At 43.7% G+C, this 26,214-nt stretch overlaps 1 protein-coding gene across 2 annotated transcripts in view; it reads right to left on the bottom strand.

The window, feature by feature from the left end:
- The window catches only part of BAP1 (BRCA1 associated deubiquitinase 1), a 545,466-nt gene that overhangs the window by 458,549 nt on the left and 60,703 nt on the right, over positions 1-26,214 (bottom strand). For both annotated transcript variants that reach the window (XM_069644004.1, XM_069644005.1), the window contains exon 2: positions 15,264-15,293. In XM_069644004.1, the coding sequence (XP_069500105.1) occupies positions 15,264-15,293 (30 nt within the window). The remainder of the gene's footprint in view (positions 1-15,263; positions 15,294-26,214) is intronic.

Genomic DNA, 26,214 nt, shown 5'->3' with positions numbered 1-26,214 from the left:
GATAGATAGGAAGATATTCTATCCAGAAGGATTATCCTTCACCATAACACAAAGAACTAAAACAGACACTAAAGTTATTTCATACCCATACTTCCCTGAAATTAAGAAATTGTGCGTTGCGCAGTGTATTATGGATTATGAAGCAGAGACTGAGTCTATTAGACCGCCAGGTGTCACTCAGCTGTTAATTGCGCATGTAAAGCCTTATCATGCGTTTGCTACAGCTACTATAGTCAGGGAGGTGAGGGAGGTGATGCAATGGGCAGGCATAGACCTAACTGTTTTTTCAGCAGGGGTGTCCTTACAGGATATAATGAAAGCAGACGTGGTCCTCAGAATCCACGTTTAAAACATTTTATTTTAAACCTGTGTCAGACTTGACTAATAGGGTGGTGGCAAGCTTTGAACAAGCATAATGCTCGCCTCCGTCTTGCCATTGAATGAAAATTGCCCATGCTATGTACACTGGTCAGTCTTCATTCTATTAAAGACAAGGAGGCGAGCATTATTTCCCACTCAGCAGAATGCGAGCATGATGCTACAGTAGTACTGTTATCTACCTTTTTTTAGTCTAGGCTCTGCATTCCCACCCTCATGACATTTACTTATCTTTTCTCATAGGAGATGAGCAGAAGCTCGCTTGAGAGCCTGTTTTCAGAGTGTGTTATGGTTTATGGTGGTCACGTTGGACCTTAAGAACAGCAAGTCGAGAGATCAAAGTGGCTTTGCTCTGGATTTAAGAGACAGTTTTATTTCATGTTGACGTTAAATGATGTTCAGCCAAAGAAAGAGGAAGGGACCTTTGGGGGGCATGACTCTTATAGGAGAGGCAGACGCCAGATTGGTGGAGAGGTTCTGCCTCAGGACTACATAGACAGAAGAGGCTCAAGGGACTTGCAGTTTTCGCAGGGGAGCGCCTTTAAGAAGAAAAGTTACAATCATTTAAACTGAACAAAAAATGTTTTGTTATTGCAAATAAAAAAATTGAGTTTAAATGTGTGAGTTTTGAATAGCTGCATTGGTGGCAATAAAGAAAGTTATAGCAGATCCGAGACTGGCACCATAGCTCAGCACCCGGTGTATACCGAGTTGAAGCTGCCAACAGAACACCACTCCTCTTACTATCCTACTCCCACTTCACCTACTAACCCATCCCACCTTCTCTTTTGCAGATCCGCCAGAGCGCCTGGGGACCAACTCCGTTGGTGACGGTGCGCAGTACAAATACCATTAACATTTAACATAATGCTTGCCTCCGTCTTGCCATAGAATTGTTACTCGACAATGTCTAGTGGAGAGTGCACACTTTGAGGCCTCTGTTATATATTCCGTATGTAGGCTGGTGTCAAAATACAGAACTATTAATGACTGGACATTTTTGGCAATTAACATGCTAGCTTTTCAACCGATAAACACAGACGTCAGTAATGGCACTCTTCCCACTAACGGTGATGCCTGAAATCGTGTCACTTAAAACAGAAAAGCAGGTTTATTAATAACATTTTGTCTGTGTTGTTCCATTAGGTCTTTGTGGAGTAAAACATGACATCAATTTGTCACCGAGTTGTCAAAGTTAGGCAGAATTTTCCAATGCATCTTAAATGCTAGCCTACCTGCCTATTGAGCCGATTTCATTAAGTCAATCTGGCTTTTAATCAATGCCGTGTACCGGCTCAACTTTCCAAGCTTCCTCTTCACATGAAATAACAACATTGCTTTGTTCTGTAGATTTCTCATTAAATATACAAACGGGGGCCAAAGGGAACCGCACCTAGTAATGATACAATATTGAGAAGTTCATTGTTTTGGATGTTATTGATCCTATACCATTCAATGTCACATGTAAATGTTTGGAAACGCAGTGGAAACGTGTTCAAGTTGATCTTCAATCACAGTATGTAGTGCTTTGTCGGTTTTCAATCTGCTAAGCGTAATTAATATATACTACAAGAATGAGGTCACTTGGGAAAGCACTAAAGTGACGTAAGTGCTCATATCACAGGTAGGAGGTCAAAATGAGAACAGGTTCAGTCAGGTGCTCAAATATCACTTCATATTTTCATATTTATTCAAAACATTATAAAAACACAATACATTCACAAAAATATCAATGTTAAAAATCATTAAATTATGATAATGCAAAATATTTGTATCAAACCCATTGATAAAAAGGAGTTTTAAGATAGTAAATTCCTAGACAAGTATTAGTGAGAAATGGTGCAAATCCATTTTGTGATTAATTCCATTGGAAAAGATGGAAATGCTATAGCAACCAGTACTAAAGGCAAGTAAAGCGTCAAGTGCCAAAGTGCTAAGTGCCTACTGTAATTACAGCCTATACATGCAAATAGTTATATTTCATACATATTACAGTTTCAGCGACAAAATTTTATCATCCGATTTGAACTGGTAGTCGACTTCATAAGGGCACACTGAGAAAGGTACAAATGGCATTAAAGGTGCTAATACAAAAATGTATACATAGATAATAATATGCTGCAATAACTTTCATAGATGAAAAGCTGTGTAGTTCCAAGCTTGATTGTAGGTATCAGACCTAATAAAAGTATCACCTCATAAGAACTAAAACAACAATATAAGTAGAATAAGAAAAAAAAAAGAAAAAAAACAAAGTTAATAAAAAAAACTTACTGACTGTACCTCTAACAAGTTAACACATCCAAACCATAAACAGCAGACTATCGTTGTAAAACAAGTTCACCTAAATTAGTCTGCATGTGGCACAAAGAATCATTGTTTCATAAATGCAGCCCAACAATCGACAAGATGCAAACGACAATTGACATCTGAGGAGACAAAAAGAAAAAGTGGAGTTGGAGATATCACTAGATTATCTCAAACTTCAACACTAAAGCACAGCAACTCCAAACCCAAGGAAGACACTCCCCTACTTTATAGCAGTTACACTGACCTGGTTCTAAAAAGAATCCCAGCATGAAAGGTTGGTGGCCAGTTGAAAAGATGTGGCACTAGGTGAAATCCAAAGTGCGCAGACCTTTCAATGAATGTAGAGGATGGCAAACTAATCTTCATGTGGATAGCCTAAAGAATCTTTAGATATTAGCACCTATAGGTCAATTTTTGGACTATTTTCTCAAACCCCTGGCGGCATCAACAGAAACATATCTCAGATACCACTGATGCCATTAAGCACCTTGAGGGGTTCCCTTTTGACTCCAATACAGACATAATAATGACTCGATGTAGAATCATTGTATTCTAATATCCCACAAATGGAATCTTTACAGGTTATGAAAGAATTTTTGGCTTCACAAACAGGGGTCCAAATAGTGCACAGCGAAATTTTAGTAGACCTGTTGGAAATAGCTCTTTCTCGAAACTATTTCCGTTTTAAGTCTGCTTACTATCTGCAAGTAAAAGGCACGGCGATGAGGGCAGGTTTTGCCCCCAATTATGCCACTTTGTTCATGTGGAATTTATGAGAGAAAATGCATTCTGTCTGATGCTAACCCCTTTAAATCTGCGATTAAAATCTGTAAGCGGTATATTGATAACATTGTCATCATATGGGATAAAACTATAACTGATCACCAGCTGTTCCTTCCTTGGATCAATACTATGGACGCTAACCTTAAATTTACAATGTCAGCTAATAGGTCTTCCCTGCCATTTCTAGACCTTCTAGTCAAGGATGGTAGTGGACAAATTATAGTTGACCTATATCGTAAGGAAACCGATCGCAATACCATCTTGAGATTCGATAGCTTCCATCCGGAATCACTACGTAAGAGTATACCTTACAGCCAGTTCCTTAGGGCTAGGCAGAATTGTTCCAAGGTTGAGGACTATAAAATCCAGGCTAAAATCATCCGAGACAGACTCCAGCAAAGAGGCTATCCTTCTCATTTACTCAGATAGTCCTGTAAAAGGGCCAGAGTCCAACAGCGCGAGATCCTATTGGATAAGCCCGTCCGCGAAAACATCAGAAAGGAACGGCTAGTTTGTGCCATGACATTCAACACATATCATAAGATCAAACAAAGTATTGCAAAACATTGGCACTTACTACAATTGAATAATCCATCCCTTGCTAGTCCTATTTATGCATTCAAGAGAGGAAAAAAATTGAAAAGTTGGTTGACTAAAGCTGACAGGTCGAGTATAGAACCTAAACAGAATACCTTTTTGAATATGTGGGGTGGTAAACCCATCTGTGGCTATTTCCCTTGCGGTTTTTGCAACCAGTGTGCATCCTCAATGACAGGCACTACAGTTATGATTAATGGGAAAATTGGTTCCTTAATCACCACACTACATTCAACACTAAAAATGCCAACTACGTAATATTCTGTCCAAACATACATTGGCAAAACATCTAGGCCCATTAAAATAAGAATCAGTGAACATAAATCCAAAATACATAATAAAACTATTACGGTGGCCACCAGGGGGCGCACGGACGATGCCAGCCTTCGTGTGAGCTCCTAACCCACGGGCCCCCATAAGTGAATTGAGCCCCCACTTTGGCCCCCCCCGTGCCCAACGACGACAGCCTGAGCCACTAGAAACGCCCCCCCACCCCTTGAGCGAAAACCCGGCTGAAATCGGACCTTTGGTCCGCGAGAAAAACACCAGAGGAATCGACCTCCCCCCGCCGGCGGAGATGCAGACACGGGAGAAGGCCGCGGCCCGCGGCGCTGGACTCCGCCCCCGGCCCTCATCGAGACACCAGCGCGGAGCCGGAGCCCCGGAGGGAGAGGCAGCGGACCGCCGCCCGCTCCGAGGCGCGTGGAGGGTCGCCCTCCCCCTGCGCTTCCGAGGAGCAGACTCCTCGAGCGGCCGGTCCCACGCCACAAGGGATCGGCCCAGCGGAGGTGAGTGCCCGTCCGGGTGTGGGGGCTTTGGACTGCGCCGCCCCGGTGGGGGCCCGCTCCGCCCCCCCAGACTAGAATAACCGCGCTGCCAGGACCCCCCCCCGCACCAGCAGGAGACCTGAATCTCCCGCAACCAAGGGAGACCTGCCACGAGCCTGCCCCCCGTGGCGCCCCCCTCTCATTGGAGCACGGAGACCAACCGGAGGGGGCCCTGGGTTGGTGAGGGTGCCGCGGCCCCAGCATCGCAACCACCGGCCGCAACGCGGGTTCCCACGAGGCCGCGCTCCCCGCCTAGCTGCAGGGGGCCCGCACTCCAGCAGGGGAGAAAGGAACCATCTGGTGCTCTAGGTGGACCATAACCACACATCTACGGAGGACCCCGTTGCTGGGGGTTTCCCACCACGCAGCGAATTTGCCAACACACGAAAGGGGGGGCGGAAGGTTGGGCCACCACTCCTGGGGCGTGTGCCCTCTTCTGAAAAGGCCCCAAGCCACAAGCAGAACGGAATAAGGACAAGAGGCCCTACAATTGGAAGACAGTGCAATACACGGTGGCGCGCGGCCCCCCTCCAAGCATCTGCGCCTACACACACCTCCACCAGGGCCCGGCTACAGGTCGATACCGACACCTAACACCCCCCGAAAAGACGTTGAATCCGACGAAGGACATAGATCAGTGCGGAGGGTAGAGCCCCTGGAGACAGGGCGTGTGCCTCCTCCCACTCCCGCCAAAGGAACCCCTGCCACGAGGACAACCACCCGGGTACTCTCCGACACCCCTCATGTGCCTTCCAACACACTGGTTCCGAGGGTAAGGCCCCCGATCCAGGGGCGTGTGCCTCCTCGTTGGATACCCCTCCATGAACATACCGAACACGCTTGCCAAATACGCCTACAGACCAGCAGCTCAGGCTCCCGACCCTGGATCAACAATGTCGGTAGAAGCCATCGAAACGGGTGCAGCTGACACAAAGGGGGATATCGCCGCCCTCTTAGCCGAAATCCGAAACATGGGCGCCAACCTCAGCGGCAAAATGGATATGATGACCCAAAGGATAGACAACATCGAGGAGAGACTAGAAGGGGTCGAGAATAACCAAGCCTCTATTGACACTCTAGAAGCCCAAATGGAGCTCAGAATACGACACATAGAAAGGAAGGAGGATGAGATTCGCCTGAAGATAGACGATTTGGAAAATAGAGAGAAGAAATAACCTACGTTTTTTCGGAATCCCGGACAGAGAAGGGGAGACAGAAGAAGACCTCAAGCAGACTATACACGACATCGTCAAAATCCTGACTGCAGACGAGGACATTGATGAACTCAAGACAGAGAATCCACAGAGCCGGCGGCCCCCCAGGAGGCCCGAGATCGGTCCTTGCCAGATTCCATAGATATCAGGACAGAACGAAGATACTCGCTAAGGCCAGGTCTGGAGGCACTCTTACCCTCGGGGGAGCCCAGATTACTATTTTCCAGGACCTTTCATCACTGACGCTGGCATTGCGTCGTTTATGCGGTCCCCTCACGAGATGGCTAAAAGAGCAGGGCACGAGATACAGGTGGGGATACCCCTTCTCTCTCGCGTTTGAACATGGATCCAGAAAGTTCCTACTTCGCTCTGAAGAAGAAATTCGAGAATGCATTACCGACCTCCTCGGACAGGCCCCGGAGGAGGGCACTCAGGGAACACTAACGCAGGACAGACCACGCTGGGAACTTCAGGGCCCGAGAAGGAAACGAGTGAAAGGCTCCAGAAAGTACAGGCGGCCCAACGACACACCTGAACACAACCAATGACATAGTCGCTTCAAGCTCTAAATCCTGGCGACTCAGGCCTCCAAGGTCCTGGCAGGGAACCCACTTACATAACGGATCATGGCACCCCTTAGTCCGCGGTTCCACCACACGAGGAGTGAACTGACAGTCCAGCAAAAAGGAGATGCCGAGGAAGGATGACTCCAGAAACCGCATGTATCATAGAATATGTTAGCTTGAAGTGGGAATCCTTGTTGTTTCACACACTGTTGTTTGATACGTGATTTCATGAGAAGGGGGGTGGGCGCTCAAAAATGTTACTTTGATACTATTAGTTAACGGGGTCGTACGGTTACGACCCTCACTGGTCCGACAGAAGACCGGTTGTTCACATCCAGTCCAACTCGGACGCCACCACGGACAGTCACAAACCCTCATCGTAGAATTAAAGATCGACGCGATAGTCCAGAGGGTGATGGGTATGAAGTCCAATACCCTACGGGGACGGGGGGGGGAGGGAAACGGGGAATGACACAGCCTCAGACAAAGCCTCCGTTAGATAGAGGCACATACAATGCTACTTCCAATATGGCAATTTCGTACAATGGGCTCCACGACGATGCGAAGAAACTCCACGGACGCACTGATGTCATACAGACATGATAACCCAAATGACACGCAGGGTAAGCTCAAAATTGGCACGCTGAATGTTAAGGGCCTTAATTCCCCCACCAAAAGGTCACTGGTGTTGAGAGAATTCAAGAGGGCTGAACTAGACATTCTTTTCTTACAAGAAACTCGATATAGCAGAGGGGAGGAGAGGAAGGTTCTCTATGCCAAGCTGGGATCGGAATACTGGGGCTCTGGCCCGCTGAAGAAGGCAGGAGTTGGCGTATTAATCAACAGAAAGATCCAATTTGAACTCTTAAAGTAATGGATGGACGTCAGTGGTAGAGCACTAGCCCTGGTGGGCAGCATACAGGGCACGGTTGTTACCCTTGCGGCAATATACGCCCCCAATACAGGCCAAGACAGATTCCTGCAGAAGATAATACCTAAAATCATGTGCGAAGCAGAAGGCGAAGTAATTATCGGAGGTGATCTGAACATGTGGATGGACCCGGAACCTCTACGCCCCCACTCGCTGGTGCCAGACGCCCACTAGCCGCAGACATGATGACCGCCTACAACCTCACCGACGCATGGAGGCATGCCAACCCCAACCGAACTGGCTTTACCTTTTTCTCGGCGCCACATGCAACCTTCTCCAGAATAGATTATGTATACCTAACCGCAGACCTCATCACGGCGATGACTGAAGCCGTCATAAACCCGGTCTCCTGGTCGGACCATGATATGGTCACGGTCACCCTCGACCAAATGGCCCTGCCTCGAAGATGCTCCAAATGGCGCTGTAATGAAACCCTCTTTAAAGGACCCCACTTTTCGAGAAGAACTAGAACAGGACATTACCCGATACTTTGAGATCAACAACACAGGGGAAACCTCTATGAACACAGTTTGGGAGGCAGGCAAGGCGACCTGGAGAGGACTACTTATCCGAGAAGGAGCAGCCAAAAAAAGAGAAAGACAACTAATAGAGAACAGGATCCGGAATGAAATCACACAACTGGACCACATGGCACAAACGGCTGATCAGGATAGACCACGAAAGATTAAAGAGGCCAACGATAAGAGAGAGGAATTAAGACAACTAGAGGCGGGAAGCATAGCGCGTAAGCTACAGCATCTGAAGCAGAAGCACTATGAACATGGGGACAAAGCGGGCGCCCTGCTTGCCGCAAGACTACGAGGCCAACGCCAAGAGAGGTGGGTGCCCACGATTCAAACAGAAGAGAACTCTGACGAACCAATTTCTCCCAGTGTCCCTGAAGCTTTTGCCGACTTTTACGAAAAATTATACTCAGCACGCGCCCCCGTGCACACGGAAGCTATAAATGAATATCTAGAGCGAGCACCCTTGCCCACCCTCCCAACGGATATTGCACTCACATTAGAAGCCCCCATAACAGGAGAGGAAATTGAAGAAGCTATCAAAAGACTCCCAACAGGGAAAGCCCCCGGAAACGATGGATACACGGCAGGGTTCTATAAAACTTTTAAAGATGCCCTTTTCCCATTCATGGTTCCCCTATTCAACAACATCCTATACTCCGGCGTGGCACCCGACTCCTTCTCCGAGGCGCTGATAACAGTCATCCCCAAGGAGGGTAGGGACCCAAAGTTGTGCGCCTCCTACCGCCCAATATCTCTATTAAACATTGACGCCAAAATCTATACGAGAATCCTGGCTGCAAGACTGGAGTCACATATGCCGACAATAATCCACAATGACCAAGTAGGCTTCATTTTAGGCAGACAAGGAGCAGACTCCACTCGGAAAACCCTACACTTAATCCATGAGGCCCAAACTTCACAGAACAATCCAGCGCTACTCTCAATTGATGCCGAGAAGGCATTCGATAGAGTCGACTGGCACTTCCTCGAGGCCACATTGCAAAAGATAGGCCTAGGCCCCACACTCCGACGAGGAATCAAAGCAATCTATAAGTCTCCAAGAGCATCGTCTCGGCGAACGCTCAACTCTCCCGATGGTTCCCCCTCAACAGGGGTACAAGACAAGGTTGCCCCCTGTCAGCGATACTGTTCGCACTGTCCTTAGAACCCCTCGCCGTGATGCTACGAGCTGATCCTGCAGTGGAGGGAATCCAGGTGAATGGTAAAGAATATAAACTAGCCTCGTATGCGGACGACATTCTGCTCCACCTGTCAAACCCAACGTCTTCCGTTCCGAGAGCGATCCAGCTAATAGAGGAGTACGGCGCACTGTCGGGATTTAAAATCAACAAATCCAAATCTACTCTTTTTCCACTCCATGAACCATCGTCAGAACACCAGAGCGCCCTTGCGCAACTCGGGCTGATCGTCGGAGGCCCGACATTGAGATATTTGGGAATTAACATAACGCGACACCTCGACGGCCTCTACGAAGCCAACTTTCCCCACCTCCTCGAGGCTCTCAAGACCGATCTCAAGAAATGGAAACCGCTAACGATATCCTGGATGGGACGCTTGAATGCGATCAAAATGGTGTCCCTCCCACGGTTTCTCTACCCCTTTCAGGTCCTGCCTATCACAATTCCGGATCACTTCTTCAAGCAAGTCAGAAAGGCCATCCTACACTTTTTGTGGAACGGAAAGAAACCCAGAATCCCCTACGATGTCTTAATACTACCAAAAGAGTTAGGAGGGGTTGGCCTGTCGGACATAGAACGCTATTATCAGGCCACACAGCTCAGGATCTTAATCCCACATCTGCGAGAAAAGAAAGACCTCCAATGGGTCCACCTAGACAACAACGTTCTATACAACGTGACTCTGGCAGAGTGGTTATGGGTCCCCAGATCGAAGCTATCGAGGAAGCTGCGCAACCACCCGATACTAGGCACGTTGTGGAACATATGGAGGAAGGGAAGAGCAATGTCAGGAGTCACCACGTGGCCATCGCCACTGAGCCATCTTTGGTCCCCTGGAATCAGAGAGGAAATCCCGGAACATGCCAGATACCAATCTTGGTTTGATGCCGGCCTTGAGAGGGTCGGCCAGCTATGGAGAAAGGGGAAATTCATTTTGATAACGGAACTCGAGGAGGCCCTCCAAATCCGCCCGATACCAGTTTTCCTGTACTTACGTCTGAAAGGCGTCATATCCAGAAAGGAATGGAAGGATACCACGCAGAGAGAACTAACGCCCTTTGAGACGATCCTAGACACAACTACTACCTCCAAATGCCTCATAGCGAGAATGTACAGAGCCCTAATCACCAAAGACAACGCACCTAACCATCGTCTAAAAGCAAGATGGGAACGCGACTCTGCCAGAGAGTTCGACCAGCAAGCCTGGAATAAAATATGTGCAACACCATCCAAAATATCAATCGCGGCCCAATATAAATTGCACGCTATAAAATTACTACATAGATGGCAATACGACCCACAAAGATTGTCCAAAATGTTCCAGACCTCCAGCCCGAGATGTTGGCGACATTGTGGGATGAACGCCGATTACTGGCACATGTGGTGGGCCTGCCCCAAAGTCCGCATCTACTGGCAGGAGGTCCTGGGATGGATCAAACAGCTGGAAGGCATAAATAGGGAACTGTCACCCCTCCTGATCCTGTTTGGCCTCGAAGAAGAAGAGGACGAAATGACAAGAGTGAAAGGTCTGATATCCCCCCTCTTACTTGCGGCGAGAGCTGCCCTTGTGATAAAATGGAAAGCTCCTTGCCTACCTAATAAGAGGGACTGGATACAGATCGCTACGAATATTTACACTATGGAGAAAGTAACAGCAATATTACATGACAAAGCTGCGCAACAGGAGGAAGTCTGGTTCGATTTCACAACAAAATACATCTCGCGCTCGACCATGGAAGGCTCGACTCAGCAGGGAAACTGCTCCTGATCCATGCTACCAATCACTGAAAACTGAAAGACCCCTTGCTAGCAACCCTTGCGTGTCTCAGACCACACAGGAGAACAATGATCGTAGGATGTCCCAAGATGCGCGTCACGTAGCTCACTACGATTCAGAATGCCAATGCCCCGAAGGAAGCGCACATGAGAAATGGGGATAGGAAGGGGGGTGGAAGGGGGGGTTTTCTTTTCCCTTCTTTATTCTCTTTTTTCTTTCTTCTTTCTGCTTTCTCCTGGAATAAGGAGCGTTAATGTTGATAACTGTTGTTAAGGTGGACTTGGAGATCCTAATGAAGTAGCTCGCTATGCACAATGTATAACCACCTGTATGTTCACATTCCTTGTTAAAAACAATAAAAGTCAAATTTAAAAAAAAAAAAAAAAAAAAAAAACTATTACGGCCCCTTTGGTCACACATTTCTTGGAAAAAAAAAACATACTTGTAATGACCTAAAATGGTGTATTCTAGAAAGGGTTTTGGGCACCGACTCAAATAATACAGCGGCTCGCCTGGCACAAAGAACAATGGCAGATGTACAACACCACTAGCTATGAGACAGGTCTTGACCATCAAGAGGAATGGCTTCACTGTGTACTTTAAATCAATTTAATTTGATCCTGTTCCCTTGATTATATATATTTAGACACCTTCTCTTCCCCCATTGTTTATTCGGGCTCATCTGTCAGGCTACTAGCTCCTCCTTGAGTATTTTGGCCCACGGGTATCTTGTTACATATTTGTATCATGTCCATTCTGTTTTTCACTCTCTTCATTCCCACGTATATTGGTTCCATTCAAGAACATTGGACCACACTCAATGGGGTAGGTTTAGTCCCTTTTTAGTGTCCGCGGGCGTAGATGACTCGCGCGCAGACATGCTTTCAATTTCTGGGCATCTTGATTGTTCGCGTCGGCCTGTGGGCGTTGCTACAGCTTGCGTATTCTTTCATGCTGGTGACTTTTTGCTACTCCACTGTTTTTTGGGCGTTTTCTTGCATGGTGACGGGCTTTCGGCGGGCCCTTTGTCTATCTCTTGTGGGCTGCGACGCACAGTCGCATTTCCATTTCTTCTTTTTCCACCTCCATGTCGACGGCGCATAGTCCTACTTCCTTTTTTTCCAATTTCGTACGGGTCATAAATGACCGATGGGCCAGTCCTGCTTCAGTTCGTATCTGCAACGACTGAATGCGGACGCTTCGAAACCGCTCGCAATCGGAAGCAATACATACGCGGTAAGTCCTACGGGTGTACTTCTGACCTTTGCGATTGTTTTTACTAGCATCTAAACTGCCTAATGCTTAATGGCAGAGATAGTATTCTGAGACTTTTTGTTCCATTAGCGAGGCGGACTCAGGGCCGCATACCTTTTTCTGCTTATCCAGTCTTTCTAATTCAAATTTAATTACTGGGAGAACATGTAAGCATTTCCCTCTGAGCAGGCCGCTATCTTGGGCCATCCATTTCGATTGGGCACCCTTATGATGGCTTTCATCCGATATCAATGTGCCTTCTTGTTCAAACCGTTCTGTAGTCATGGCGCATCCGAAAATGCAGGGGAAATAGCATCTTTATCATATATTTTTCTGCATTGATCAGGGTTTTATGGCCCATGTTTTATGTCGCGGTAACCCGCATCTATCTGCTGCATATTTTTTGCATTCCTTTTCTTTAGGCTATCCACATGTAGGATTAGTTTGGCATCCTCTACCTTCATTGAAAGACCTGCGCACTTTGGATTTCACCTACTGCCACATCTTTTCAAGGGACCACCAACCTTTCATGCTCGGATTCTTTTTAGAACCAGGTCAGTGTAACTGCTATAAAGTAGGGGAGTGTCTTCCTTGGGTTTGGAGTTGCTGTGCTTTAGTGTTGAAGTTTGAGATAATCTAGTGATATCTCCAACTCCACTTTTTCTTCTTTTTGTCTCCTCAGTCAATCGTCGTTTGCATCTTGTCGATTGTTGGGCTGCATTTATGAAACAATGATTCTTTGCGCCACATGCGGACTAATTTAGGTGAACTTGTTTTACAATGATAGTCTGCTGTTTATGGTTTGGATGTGTTAACTTGTTAGAGGTTCAGTCAGTACGTTTTTTAAATTAACTCTTGTTTTTTCTCTTTCTTTTTTTCTTATTCTACTTATATTATTGTTTAAGTTCTTATGGGGTGATACTTTCATTAGGTCTGATACCTACAATCAAGCTTGGAACTACACAGCGTTTCATCTATGAAAGTTATTGCAGCATATTATTATCTATGTATACATTTTTGTATAAGCACCTTTAATGCCATTTGTACCTTTCTCAGTGCGCCCTGATGAAGGCGACTACCAGTTCAAATCGGATGATAGATAGAATTTTGATGCCGAAACTGTAATATGTATGAAATATAACAATTTGCATTTATAGGTTGTAATTACAGTAGGCACTTTGGCACTTGACACTTTACTTGCCTTTAGTACTGGTTGGTATTGCATTTCCATCTTTTCCAATGGAATTAATCACAAAATGGATTTGCACCATTTCTCACTAGTACTGGTCTTGGAATTTACTATCTTAAAACTCCCTTTTATCAATGGCTTTGATACAAATATTTTGCATTATTATCATGATTTAATGATTTTTAACGTTGATATTTTTGTGAATGTATAATGTGTGTTTTTGTAATGTTTTGAATAAATATTAGAATATGAAGTGATATCTGAGCACCTGACTGAACCTGTTCTCATTTTGACCTCCTACCTGTGATATGAGCACTTAAATCACTTTAGTGCTTTCCCATGTGACCTTCTTGTAGTTTTCATTTATTAGCTCCCCCGGTCCATGGCATAGGGGATACCCTTCCTTTTTGTCCACAGTAATTAATATATACAGCATCATATATAAATGCAGGTTCAGAAAGGTGCATGTACTTGGTGCGTTGTGAAGAGCAATGCAGGGGCACTACGGTTCTGGTCAGACCCGATTGCTTCAGCACGACATTCAGAATATATGCAAGTCAGGGCCCCGTATTTCTGATATCACTTTACCCTACTAGCCAAGCTGCAAAGTCACTCGCCAAAAAAACAGAACTGCATGCAGCCTCTTCATGTATGTATATATAATCTGGCTAGTAAATTCAAGATTGAATTAACATGATGTTCACCTACATTCATATAGCTAGCCAGTGGTCCTCCTTCCAGCCAAGGAATACATTAACATAGTGACAACGGAGTAAGCCAATGACGCCCGACTCATTGGCTGGAGCGCTGCATATATCCCCATCACAGGGGCAGCTTGCCTGAAGAACTCACAACTGCCACAATTTCTCCACCTGAACACAGACTGCGCTCTGATATCATTTGTACTTTTAGTCATACATTTCTTTGTTCGGGGTCAAACAAAGATTTGTTTACCTACTGCTTGCAGACCATGACGCATCACTGATTGCCCGTGCCTTTTACTAAAACGAAGAGTATGTGTTGGCCATATCATGTTGTTCATGAAGAATATGCAATAATGGCATGCTTTGCAAATGTGCATTCAAGACTGGAAACACATTCAAAACAATGCATGTGATTTCTGTAAAGGACGTTACTTTTAATACACTGGCCATATCCACAGGATAAGCGTCCACAATATGAATGTTCTACAATTAGTTCATATTGGTCATTTTCTGGCCTGTGAAAAGGGCATGGGGCAGCACAGATCTTCCTCGTTCAGCTTTATTCTCACATCATATAATAGAAGTATGAAAGAGGCCCGTAGACCGCCAGAACACGGAGAGAAAAGCTTTAGTATTCAAGGTGATCATAAAGAACACGAAGAGAAAAGCTTTAGTATTCAAGGTGATCATAAAGTCCTACTGATCGTATTAGAGCTGTAAAACAGACTCAGAGAGCTCTAAAATGTACAAGTGCAACGTTGAACTCCGATCACAAATGAACTCCATCCTGACAAAAACAACTGGCACCACCAAGTCTTCTTTAGCATCAATCCCCAAATTCAGATTGCATTTTCCCACCAGCCCCCAACCTTAATGAGAGCCCACTCAATATAAGGCCTACAGAAGCTCTAGGGACTCGCAGCCCTGCTTACAAACTGCACCTCAATTGCGCCCAAAAAATTGGAGGGCCCTGCTCAAAAGTGTGCAAATAGAAAGATCATACTCACCAAAGTCTTCAACTAAAAGCGTGAAGAGACCTAAAAGAAGAATTTAAAACAAGAATCAGAACATGTGATGTAACATTAGCCAATGGTCCAACTAGTAATATTTGTTTGTTCATTACGAGCACTAGCCCCTAAATAGGTGGGGACAGTGGTGGTTAGCAAGAACAGAGGATTAAAAAAAAAACAAAAAACAACAAATAGGATTAAAAGTATTACAGAAAACATGGACGTTTTAGAGGTAAACTCTCAAATTGCAAGCGTTATATGGGATATAATCACTGGATGAAAAACAGAGGGCGACATAAACTAAACACCCTCCACAACACATTTTAGGACTGGTGCAATTATATAAACAAATTCCAGTACTAGAATATCGGGGGAAAGTGTTGTATAGAGCATTTAAAAAAATATCGAGTCGCCCGCAATGTTATTTGCAGCAGTTATATCACTGGATACCGTTGAAAAGCTACTAGCAGGACATAAAAAGTCAGTCACCGACTCAGTTCTCAGGATGCACACATTTTTCCTTGCCAAGAGTTAATCAGCACAAGTAAATTCACATTTTGCAGCCTGGAAAGTTTCATTTCGAAATTGCACAGCATAAAAAAAATAAAAAAAAATGTTTGGCATTTTTTCTGTATTACAAGGTCCCTTTTTTGCAAAGGATGAAACGGAATGTCTCCCCAATTCTATGCCCATTAACATCCATCAACCTCCATACTCTGCCAGCCTCTAATCAGTCATGTACACCAAAGGTTCCTTTCCTCTTGTATTTTTGTGCTTTTGTTACTACTACTCTTCCTGGGCAGAGAAGAGCAACAACACTGTTATTTTCTCATCAATTTACAACAATGTTACGGGAGATGGCAAGCCTGACCAAAGAGCGCGCCAAGATACAAGAGGATAAAATAAATGCCATAAGGATTCGTTAAGGGTATAAGCACAAACACGGTAACGCTTGAGTGAGCGGCGTAAGGTGCTATGGCAACAAAGGAGCACACAGGATTTTCCTAAAGAGAGAAAAAAAGGGTACACTGGAAACAAACACATAATAAGCAAATGGAATAACTAGGGGGATGGAGAGAAGGCACAACAAATCAAGAGGTGGACAGAAAACAAGACTAATTGAATGGTTAAGATAGAACGAGGTGATCGAAATCGGCAGAGGGACAGAAAGAAGCCATGGAACGGTAACGGGGGGCACAAGGAATGGCACAGGGGGCCATGCAAAGGGTTCAGGTAGATACGAATTTTGGCCCCACAGAGTAAACGAGCAGTGGCAAAGGGCTGATTAGTAGACAAGTGAGATGGTGAGTATGCCGAGGGAGAGCTGCCTCGATGGAAGATGATGAATGGCAATGATGGACAAAAAAGTCATACACGGTTAAGGATAAACAGGACAGTATGAACTGTATAAAGAGATGGCACGGGAGAGCAGAGGGTGCAAAGTCTTCCAGACAGGACTCCAGATACAATTTTGAGGTTCTATTTCTATTCACTCTTGAAGTTGGGAAGAAAATTATTTCTCCTTGGCAAATGGAGCGTTTGTTTATGTTACTAGAAAGATTGACACAAACAGATAATTTTAAATCCAGGCTTCTTTTCATCAACTTAACTGAATAGCATGCACGAGAGGAGAGTTCTATGTGATTTTACCAAATATTTTTTATTCGAGGCATTTTTTTACTGAAAAAAATACAGATTTGTTTTATTTGGGGTGCTCATTCCCCATATCCCCCCCCCCCCCAACCCCACCCGTTTTAACCCCTTAACCACTATATAAATTTAAATGGAAATTCAGTCTTTTTTCAGTAAAACATCGGTAAAAAATGCCCAAGCGCCATCAGCCGGGTCAGTGCCGTTATTGACAAGATGGCAAGCCCGACAGAAGAGCCATCATAATGTTACACTTCAAGCGGTAATAATAGCAAAGCTCCTTCCTGTGGCATAGTTCTGCTGGTACAACTGATCCGAACACATACATGGAGCTGTGCGAGTGGAAGCTGGGAGCAAGGCTCTTATGCCAGTTGATTCCAATTTTTTGTTGAGAGTATTGTTCTTCCAGTATAAAGGCGTAGACATTGTGCTAGAAAACTTTGCCAGGGATGCTGATCCACTACCACTAAATGGAAGTCACCATTGGGCACGAGGAACGGGGGAAATGAGGCATTCAGATATGTTTCTTTCCCTCCAGCTAAGGCTATAGTTTTGGATGAAGAGCGGATAGCTATGCATGCTCCTATAAAATCAGTCGGAATCCATAGTGGATAATGACATTTTTAGCCGCAGAATCACCAAAAGAAAACTCTGCAAGAGAATCAGAAGAAAGAATAAAGAAAACAAACTAAGTGACAAAACTGCACTAAAAAGGGCTTCAGCTACCATTGTAACACTCCGATTTATGTGTCTTCCTTAGAGAACATTGCGATAGCAAATATGGACTGTGTACATACCTCATCTGGGTATGAGCTGGTAAAATGTGATGACAGCAAAAAGAAGGCTAGAATGAGTGCTAAAGTTGCGACTGAACGTCCAGAAAGCAACAGCTGATGGTATTGGCAAGGAGATTGTGCACGGGAGCTCCTCCTCAGACTCTTTCCTGAATGTGAGGATAGTATGGTTATAACCAATGGACAGATTAAATACAGTTTGATTACTATTACTCGTATAGAAATCCATTCAGGAAGATCTTATGACTATTGAATGGATTGTTGGGTTATAGCCGAGATGTCAGTGGTAGGAATTATAAGGATAAAGATGGTGCATTGCCTAATGGCCCCAATTTGAGGGTGAATACTTCGCCGTTGCCACATGTATAAATCTAATAATTGTAACAGTGTTTTTTCACAGAAATATGTGCTACTAAGTGCAGTCCATTCCTTAATAAAACTATATTCTTCAAATAATTCATTTTATCACGCAGCTTACAACTATTTCTACTAAGGACATTGAGCTAGTTGAAGTGGCAGGAGGAGGAGGAAATGGCCAACTGGTACCTGGTACACTTTCTCACCGATAATCGCAGAGATTGTGCCAAATTACTCTCAGGAATGACTGAAACCGGGATTCGAACGTTTACTAATAGGGTTAACTGTGAATCGGATGATACAGGAGCCATAGACCGGATGATAAACAAGGGCAAAAAAAAGTTTAGATAAAACTGTGAAGCCCAGGGTGGATAGAAATTAAATCCCTGTTCTTAGTGATATATCTAGGGTGTAACCCCCTCTTCACTTATCTTATCATTGTGGAATACCAGGGGCTTTGCTTCTTTCCCGAGAAATATAAAGGGGTTTAATTTATTAAGGAATTCAACCTATTTGCTTTTCAGGAGACTGGAGTGCGATTGTGTGGTTCTGGAGGGTTAGGCCCCGTTACACAGATATGCTACAAAGAAAGGTAGAGGTAGACCTAGTGGTGGTCTTGTTAGTGGAGTGAAGAACAAATATATCTCGGAATATCAGGATTACCGCCATTCCTCCCATCCTTGCTGCCATGATCTCTGCCCCCCTTAGGGAGAAGTCCTTACAAATTATGCTCGTTAATATTTACGTTCCTCCAGAAAGTAAATCGGTTCTGGATTTAATTAATCATGGTGAGATGATTTTGGGTCGACCGGATAAACATATGGTGGCGCGAGACTTCAATGCGGTATGTACCGACGGTAACTTCATTAAGGGTGCTTATGCAAGAGAAAAGAGCTATGGTATGAAGTTCCTCAGTTCCAGCAATAAGGTTGATGGTGAGGGGGATTATACTTGGTCTAATGGCATCGTGTCATGATGCCTACCCCTGGAGCACCAGGCCAGGCCCAGCACCCCCGGAAGCAGGCATCATGCCCTCGGGTAAAAGCCCAGCAGCCCCTTATAGGGGCTCTTTGGACTCAGTCCTGGTGCCTTTGGCGCCAGGCTCATGTTGGACATCTTACCTGATGCAGACCATGCTGCACGCTTCAGGCCTCCCTGAGACCTGAAAGGGACTATTTTTTCATAGGGACTATTTTTTCAATCGGGTGTGGCCAGGGAAGGATACATACCTGGGACTTCTTTGGAGGCTATTTAAGCCACGCCCAGACAGCAGCTCATGCTTCGCGTTGTTCTGCTTCCTGCAGCTTAACGCTCACCGTGTCTGCTCCTGCTCCTGGACTCCAGCCACGCCCGCCTCGAACCTGGAAGACCTGCAAGGAAGGAAGAGAAGAGAAAGGTGAAAACCAAGGACTATTTCAAACTTCTTACCTGCATCCGGAATCTTCTCGCCAGCATCCCTGAAGAAAGACTTCCATTTAAAAGCATTGAGTTGCTCCCTGCAGCGCCACGCTTCACTCACCTGTCCTCGAGACATCTCCCGGCTCCATCGCGGCTGTCAGCATCGGACGCCACATCTCTGCACCTAGGGGAGAGAGGAAGAAACAAAAGGTGAGCAGAAGGAACACAGAAGGAAAGCCTGATTAACAGCCATAATACTTACCGGCTTTTCTTCCACATTTCGGGTCGGCGCCGCCCCGTTGGCAGGTACCGTACCCCGGCCCCTATGGGGAAAGGACAAGAGACATTTCTGGGGAATGATAAGGACATTTAGAGGGATCGCCCTCATCACTACTCACCTCGGCAGTTTAACCCCTTGACGCATCGCCTTCATTCTGCACCTGAAATAAAGGACAGATCACAGGTTAGAAAGACAACATAAAGGGGGCCTCACTTGAACTTTGAACTTTCATACTTACGGCACATCGCTCAGGAAAGTCAAGTGGATTTTGCCAGCGCCATTCTGAAAACCAGTGAAGTAACTGGACGAACACGCGCCCCTGCACCAGAAGCAGGATGGAGAGTTCATCCTTCCAAACCATAAGAAGGATATTCCTACGGGCCAGGCAAGCACGATTTGGAGGTCCTGTCCAATCGGTGTTCCGGGTCCTGCGCATCACGCTAGAAGAGGCCACAGCAATCCAGACTAGACCAGCGCCCCCGTGGGAACCAGGTGAGCGTTACACATCAACAGATCTACAATAGATGTGTTGGTTTCTAGACAGCTCCTGTGTAGCTTTGATGCTTTTACTCTTATCCATAATTATTTTAGTGACCATGCAGTCTTGCGCTTTAAAATAAATCTCTGTATGAGCCACTATAGGAAAAGTATAGGATATGATGGGATATGTACAAGTCAATGCAATAGAGGATTATAGAATTCCGTGAAGGTGGATACATTTAATAGAAATCTTATTTCTACCCTATTGTATGGACTAAATGGTGCTAGTTATTTCTTAGGGGGTCAGTACGATTATTTATGAAATATGGGACAACCTATTGTGATCTACTGGGTCTAAAAAAACTTCCAGTGGAATTTAGGGGGTAAGGCCATGCAGATGTAGGATATAGCCATTGTACAAAAAAAATGATCAGCAGAAAGAATTTAAGAGATTCGTACTAGCAGACTATTGCAGATTGACAAAATTAATATTATAACAAAAGTCAAGACTAAAAATATAAGAACTGGATAGAAATGCAAACAATTTTCTCAAGGAGTGCTCATTGGCACATTGTATATCATGCATTGTTGGAGAAGGATGGCTGGAAATTCTGGTATTACTTCCGAAAACAGATGTTGATCATTAATGAGAAATTATTCCAACCCCTCAAGAGGATTGAACAAAATATGCTGGTGTCTTAAATTATAATAAAGACAGTGATTTACATAGGAACATGTGTGGTGAAGAGTGCGATAATCCATATTTGGAGGCCCGCTTCTCTTGGTTTGCCTTCTGGGTTTAATGATATTGTGGATATCATTATAAAGTTAAGCTTCTCGGGCCCCTGGCCCGACGAGCTTGCTAATCAAAAGTAACACGTTGTTGAAGGCTATGGTACTGAAAATAATTTTTCATATCATCAACAGTGGAAATATCTCCCAGAGCTAGCGCAAGGCTATTCTAGTCCAGTGTTCAAAAAAGGAGTTGGATCTAATCCTGGGAATTATCGGCTTTTGGCCAGGACTGAGTCCATATTGAAAATCTTTGCAACATGCATACTGGTGAAAATAAATTCTTGGGTTAGTAGTAATAATATCCTAAACCCCAACAGACCGGATTTAAAAAAATAAAGGCCTCAGTACTGTCCATAATATAATACTTTGACGTATAAGAATAATCAAAAGCTGTATATTTTCTTTGTGGACTAATCTAAAACCTTTGATCAGTGCTCCAAATAAGCTTTTTAAGTGGGAGTATTTTACTCCCCATTTCTTAAAGTTGGAAGTAAAATGATTTTTAGGGAGTACAAAATGTAATTCCATTCCCAACGGAAGTATTTTATAAGCGTGTAAAAATGTTTTAACTGGAAAATGGAACTGTTTAGTAATAATATTTATTTGCACTTATTTATTCAAGCACATTTAAAAGTTATAAGTTCAAATAATAATGTGTTTCCTTCTGTGTTACTACGTGCACTACTAGTCCAAACAAATACATGGAGGGGTGCAGATGAAAACTGGGGCACACGGTCCTACATGCCGGTTTCCTATCATTTGTTTGGACTATTTTTACTCCCCATTTATATTTTTAGGAGCATTTGTCTATTTTTAGGATAGGATATGACATATGATAGTTTATTTGTATAGCGCCTATACATGTGTTTCAAAGCACTTCAAGGCAGGGGAGGGAGCAAGGGAAAATACAATAACATTCTTACAAGGCCTTGAGACATTAAGAATGGGTAATATACTATCGCACTAGGCCTGACAACATTTCTGATATTGCAAGAGCATCGACAATGATTGGAGGGAAGGAGGAGAGGGGAGCAAGGAGAGGAACATACAATGACTATCATACTAGGCCGGACGACATTTTTGATGGTGCAAGGACATTGACAATAGGTGGGGGAAAGGACGGAGGGGGTAAAAGTGGCAGATACACCCCTTATCTGTAGGGCTGCCTTTGACTATGTGATAAAACACAAATTATAGGATAAATTAGAACACTGGGGTATAGACGCTGGATTGTTGTATTTTATAAAAACTATTTTAATCCAATATCTTCGTTCAGATAAGACTTAATCAAGAAGGGCTACTGTCTGCTGAAATTCCAACTAACCAGGGGGTCAAAGAAGGTTGTGTGCAATTTATACAGGTTATATGTGATTTTAACGCATGCTAAACATTTACATGCGTTAGAAAATAATGTCATATATCTGTTAAAAGAATAGAGATTCCTTTTTCACAGAGCCCAATATCTACATTCAAACACCATCTATTGTCCCAGAGTGCCATCTAGTAGATCTTTCTATAATCAGAATACAGTTTGAAAAAAAGGGTTTTATGCTTGCTAAACGTAATTTCCCTAACTCAACATATATAGTCTCCCTATATATACTGGAGTAACAAATACCTTTGAATGGGGTATAGCCTCCGAACTCCCTTGCCTCTTCTAACCCTGAAGCCCCCCCACCTAGTCCTTCCCATTTGAACCAAATTCTAACTTAACTCTAATTAGCCCCATTTTTAACAAATGCTATTTAAACCTGTAATTCAATATTCTAACTAGTAATTCGACATTCTCACTCGCAAATCGACATTTTGAACAATGTCGATTCACCAAAATAGACACTATCACTGGTCCCTCTGTGTAGTGGATTTATGTGCGACGATGGAGAAAACTCACAATCCCCCCCCACAGCACACCCATCCCCCCCCCACCGGTTCGGGACAACTACTCTTTCGTGGATGTCCTATGCAGATAACGTTTTACTTGACAGAACTGCTGTGGGACTCCAACGTAGCCTAGATTATTTACTAATATACTCCAATGAGACTGGCCTGGTTATGAATATTGATAAAACCAAAATCATGAATATTGGTGATAAAGGGGTGTTGTGCATCAAGCTAAATGGAAGTTAAATGATATAACCATGGAGGTTGTTAATAAAACCATGTATTTAGGTGTAATGATCGGTCCTAACCTGGGGTATGAAATATTATTGTAACACAATGGGTATTATTATTTTGACCTATACAAGGTCAGACTTGCATTCCTACCGTGGGTTTTGAAAACATGTTAACACACTATCACGGTCTGTGGAGAAGTAATTCTGCTAAACATATTATATATGTGTGTTCAATACATCATACACTCATAGCAGCACTTTTTAGCGGGCCATCCCTAGCATGGGGTATACCACCGCTTGTGACGAACAGTAGAAAAGAAATAAATTATTCCCTTTCCTACAGATGAAAACTGTTTAAAAGAATTTCAGTGCCAAGTGTTTTAGTAACAACTGAAAAAGTGGGCATTTTACATTAGACAATGCCCAGTTCTAGATTTTTCTAGAGCTATCTGTGCACAATGTTGTATACTACTTTATTGACCAACACGGTGCCAGCTACTAGAAGAATCTATCACCTTGTACTGATGTAACAACACACATAAGGTTCCCTAAATCTAAGGTCTTTTTTACACATATAGGTTTCACAAACAAAATCTTTAAAAGACCCAATACATCACTCAGGTCAAATTAAATTCATTCAGTCTATGCCTGGTTGCTTTTGACATAGATCATAAAAGGGCATGAGACCAGCTCATGCTGTATCGGGGGTCGACCGGTTTCATAACCATAGTTTGTTCAGGTCATCTTCTTCAGGACGTAATTCACATCAGAGGGGCCCTTGTGGGAAATGCATTTCTCCCATGGGTGTGTAAACAACCTAGGGCATTAGGAAAATTCTCCCGATTAGATCCTCTATCACTGCTAATAGGGGATATTCAGTAGAGGCCATGTTAAAGCTATTTAGCCTCAGTATTGTACCAGCTATTATACTATATGGGCCGAGTGCATTTGTGGAAAAGAAAATCTCTTCGATTAAAAACCCAGAGGCAAAAATATGGCACAAAACATTAGGGCTGCCTAACTGTGTTCCGGTAGAAGCCCTGTGCTCTGAACTAGGGCTGACGTAGATATTGACCCTATGGAAGATCTCTAGGAGCTTTCTTTATTTATAAATATGAAGCGTAGAGGGTAATGACATTATGTTAATGGGTCTTTTTGATATCTGTGGATTTAGCAGATCTAAAGTGTTACAATTTTTTGAAAAAGTCAGAATTCCATTGTTTGATTGGTTTTAGTATTGAACTTCAAATTACCTGGGGGTAGCTAGTAAGGAAATTAAACAGAATGCAATTCATTGGGATAAAGTATGGCAATTATATAAAGCTAAAATTCGTCTTCCCTAAACCTTTTGTAGGTTTATTGAAATGTGTCAATCAATTATGTTCATAATGAGACTTCGCTTTGATGTACTGCACACTATGGACAACCTTGGAGCGTATATCCCCTCGTACCAGAGATATTGCCGTTTATGTAGTAAGGAAATTGAAACTCCTTAACGCTGTGTGAGATTTTGGTAAAGAACTATGAGAAGGGTTATAATACATTGGTGTCCAACATAGAAAGTATTACTAGAGATCAATTCTGGGCACAGATAATCTCAGAGTCTACCGCTATCTTTCATATATTGCAAGAATTTGAAAAACTGATCGATTAAATATAATATGTGGTACCGTTCTATTTTAGATGGGAATTTTGAGGCTTGGTATTTTGTTTATGAATTATATTGCAATTTATATTTTGTATATTAATATGGGATTATTACAGTAGTTTGTATTACTGTCATGGTTTTAGATTGTATATGCGCTAGGTGTTGTATGTGTGTAAATATGTATGTTAAGGTTTGTAAACCGATCTACAAAACATTAAGAAGAAAAAAAAAGGATTGTTGTCTGATTTTTGTGAGAAAAAGCGGATCTATGGGATTACTGCGCCCAAATGACTGCAACCCCCTAAAATATAGACTTTATTTTCACCCCATATATATGTTGGGGGAGACCCTCTGCAGCCTCCCTACATATATTAAATACTATACCCCACCCCCCCATATATATGCGGTGCAAAGGGTTGGGGGTGGACATTTTATAAAAAGGTCGACATTTTGGGGGGGGGGGGTCACAGTAATTGTGGTCGCAGTAATTGTATAATCCTGAAAACTCAGCTGGTACGTCGCATATCTGTAGTGCTACTTTCAGGTATGCAGAGAAGGATGGCATCAAAGTGTGCAGACCAGTTTGCCACGTTTTGTTTAAGGGAGCACAGGGAAGGTTTCGTGCATGTAGCTATTTTCAAGGTTACTGAGGTCTCTGGTTGCAGGGTGCACTCTACGCTCATAGTCGCACTAAGCTGCGTTACTGAATTACAACAGTGTTAAATACACCTAAATATTAATATGTGGCAGTAGAGACATCTCAAAATCTTAATGACAGAGGGTCTATGCCATTGCTCTTCAAACAAGGCACAGCATTTAAAAGTGCTCTTGTGCTGCAACTAGAAATGAAGAAACACATGCTTTTCGCTAGTTGCCAGGAAGATTTCCACCTGGAACTTGGAACATACACTGCCTCCACGATATCACGACAAACTACTTCACAGTACATACAAAGGGAGGTGAAATGTCCTGGTTCTCCTAGATCTGCCTGCAACATTTGTTACTGAAAAACATCCAGTCGTGTTAAACCAAGCCGATGGTTACAGTGGAAGGAATGCCAGGAGCTTCCATTTGCTTCCTTCAAGATTTTCTCACTGGCTAGCCAATTTACTTAATCTAAAGTTGAATTGGTCACGTAGAGAGACTTGTATTTGTATTTTATTTATTTGTATAGTGTTCCAGACACGAAGGCAAACAGGTGCATATCCTAAAGCAACAGGTACATATGGCAATGGTTAGTTACAATCTCATATAACAATCGTACAGTTGCAGTCTTACATAACAATCATACAAAAGAACAAGTTAAGTAAAGTACATAGCAGTGCAGAAAGGCAAAGAGGTTGTTGTCAAGCATTAAGGCGACAAGGTCAAGTGGCATGTAAAGGCAAGCGTGTAGGATAGCCAGAGCTTGGCTTTTTTGTTTGAATAGAGT

Source organism: Ambystoma mexicanum, chromosome 2p (genome assembly GCF_040938575.1).
Source record: "Ambystoma mexicanum isolate Mex_15411 chromosome 2p, UKY_AmexF1_1, whole genome shotgun sequence".
NCBI lineage: Eukaryota > Metazoa > Chordata > Amphibia > Caudata > Ambystomatidae > Ambystoma > Ambystoma mexicanum.
Note: the sequence above shows the minus strand (reverse complement) of the source record. Positions and strands in the feature narration are given on the sequence as shown.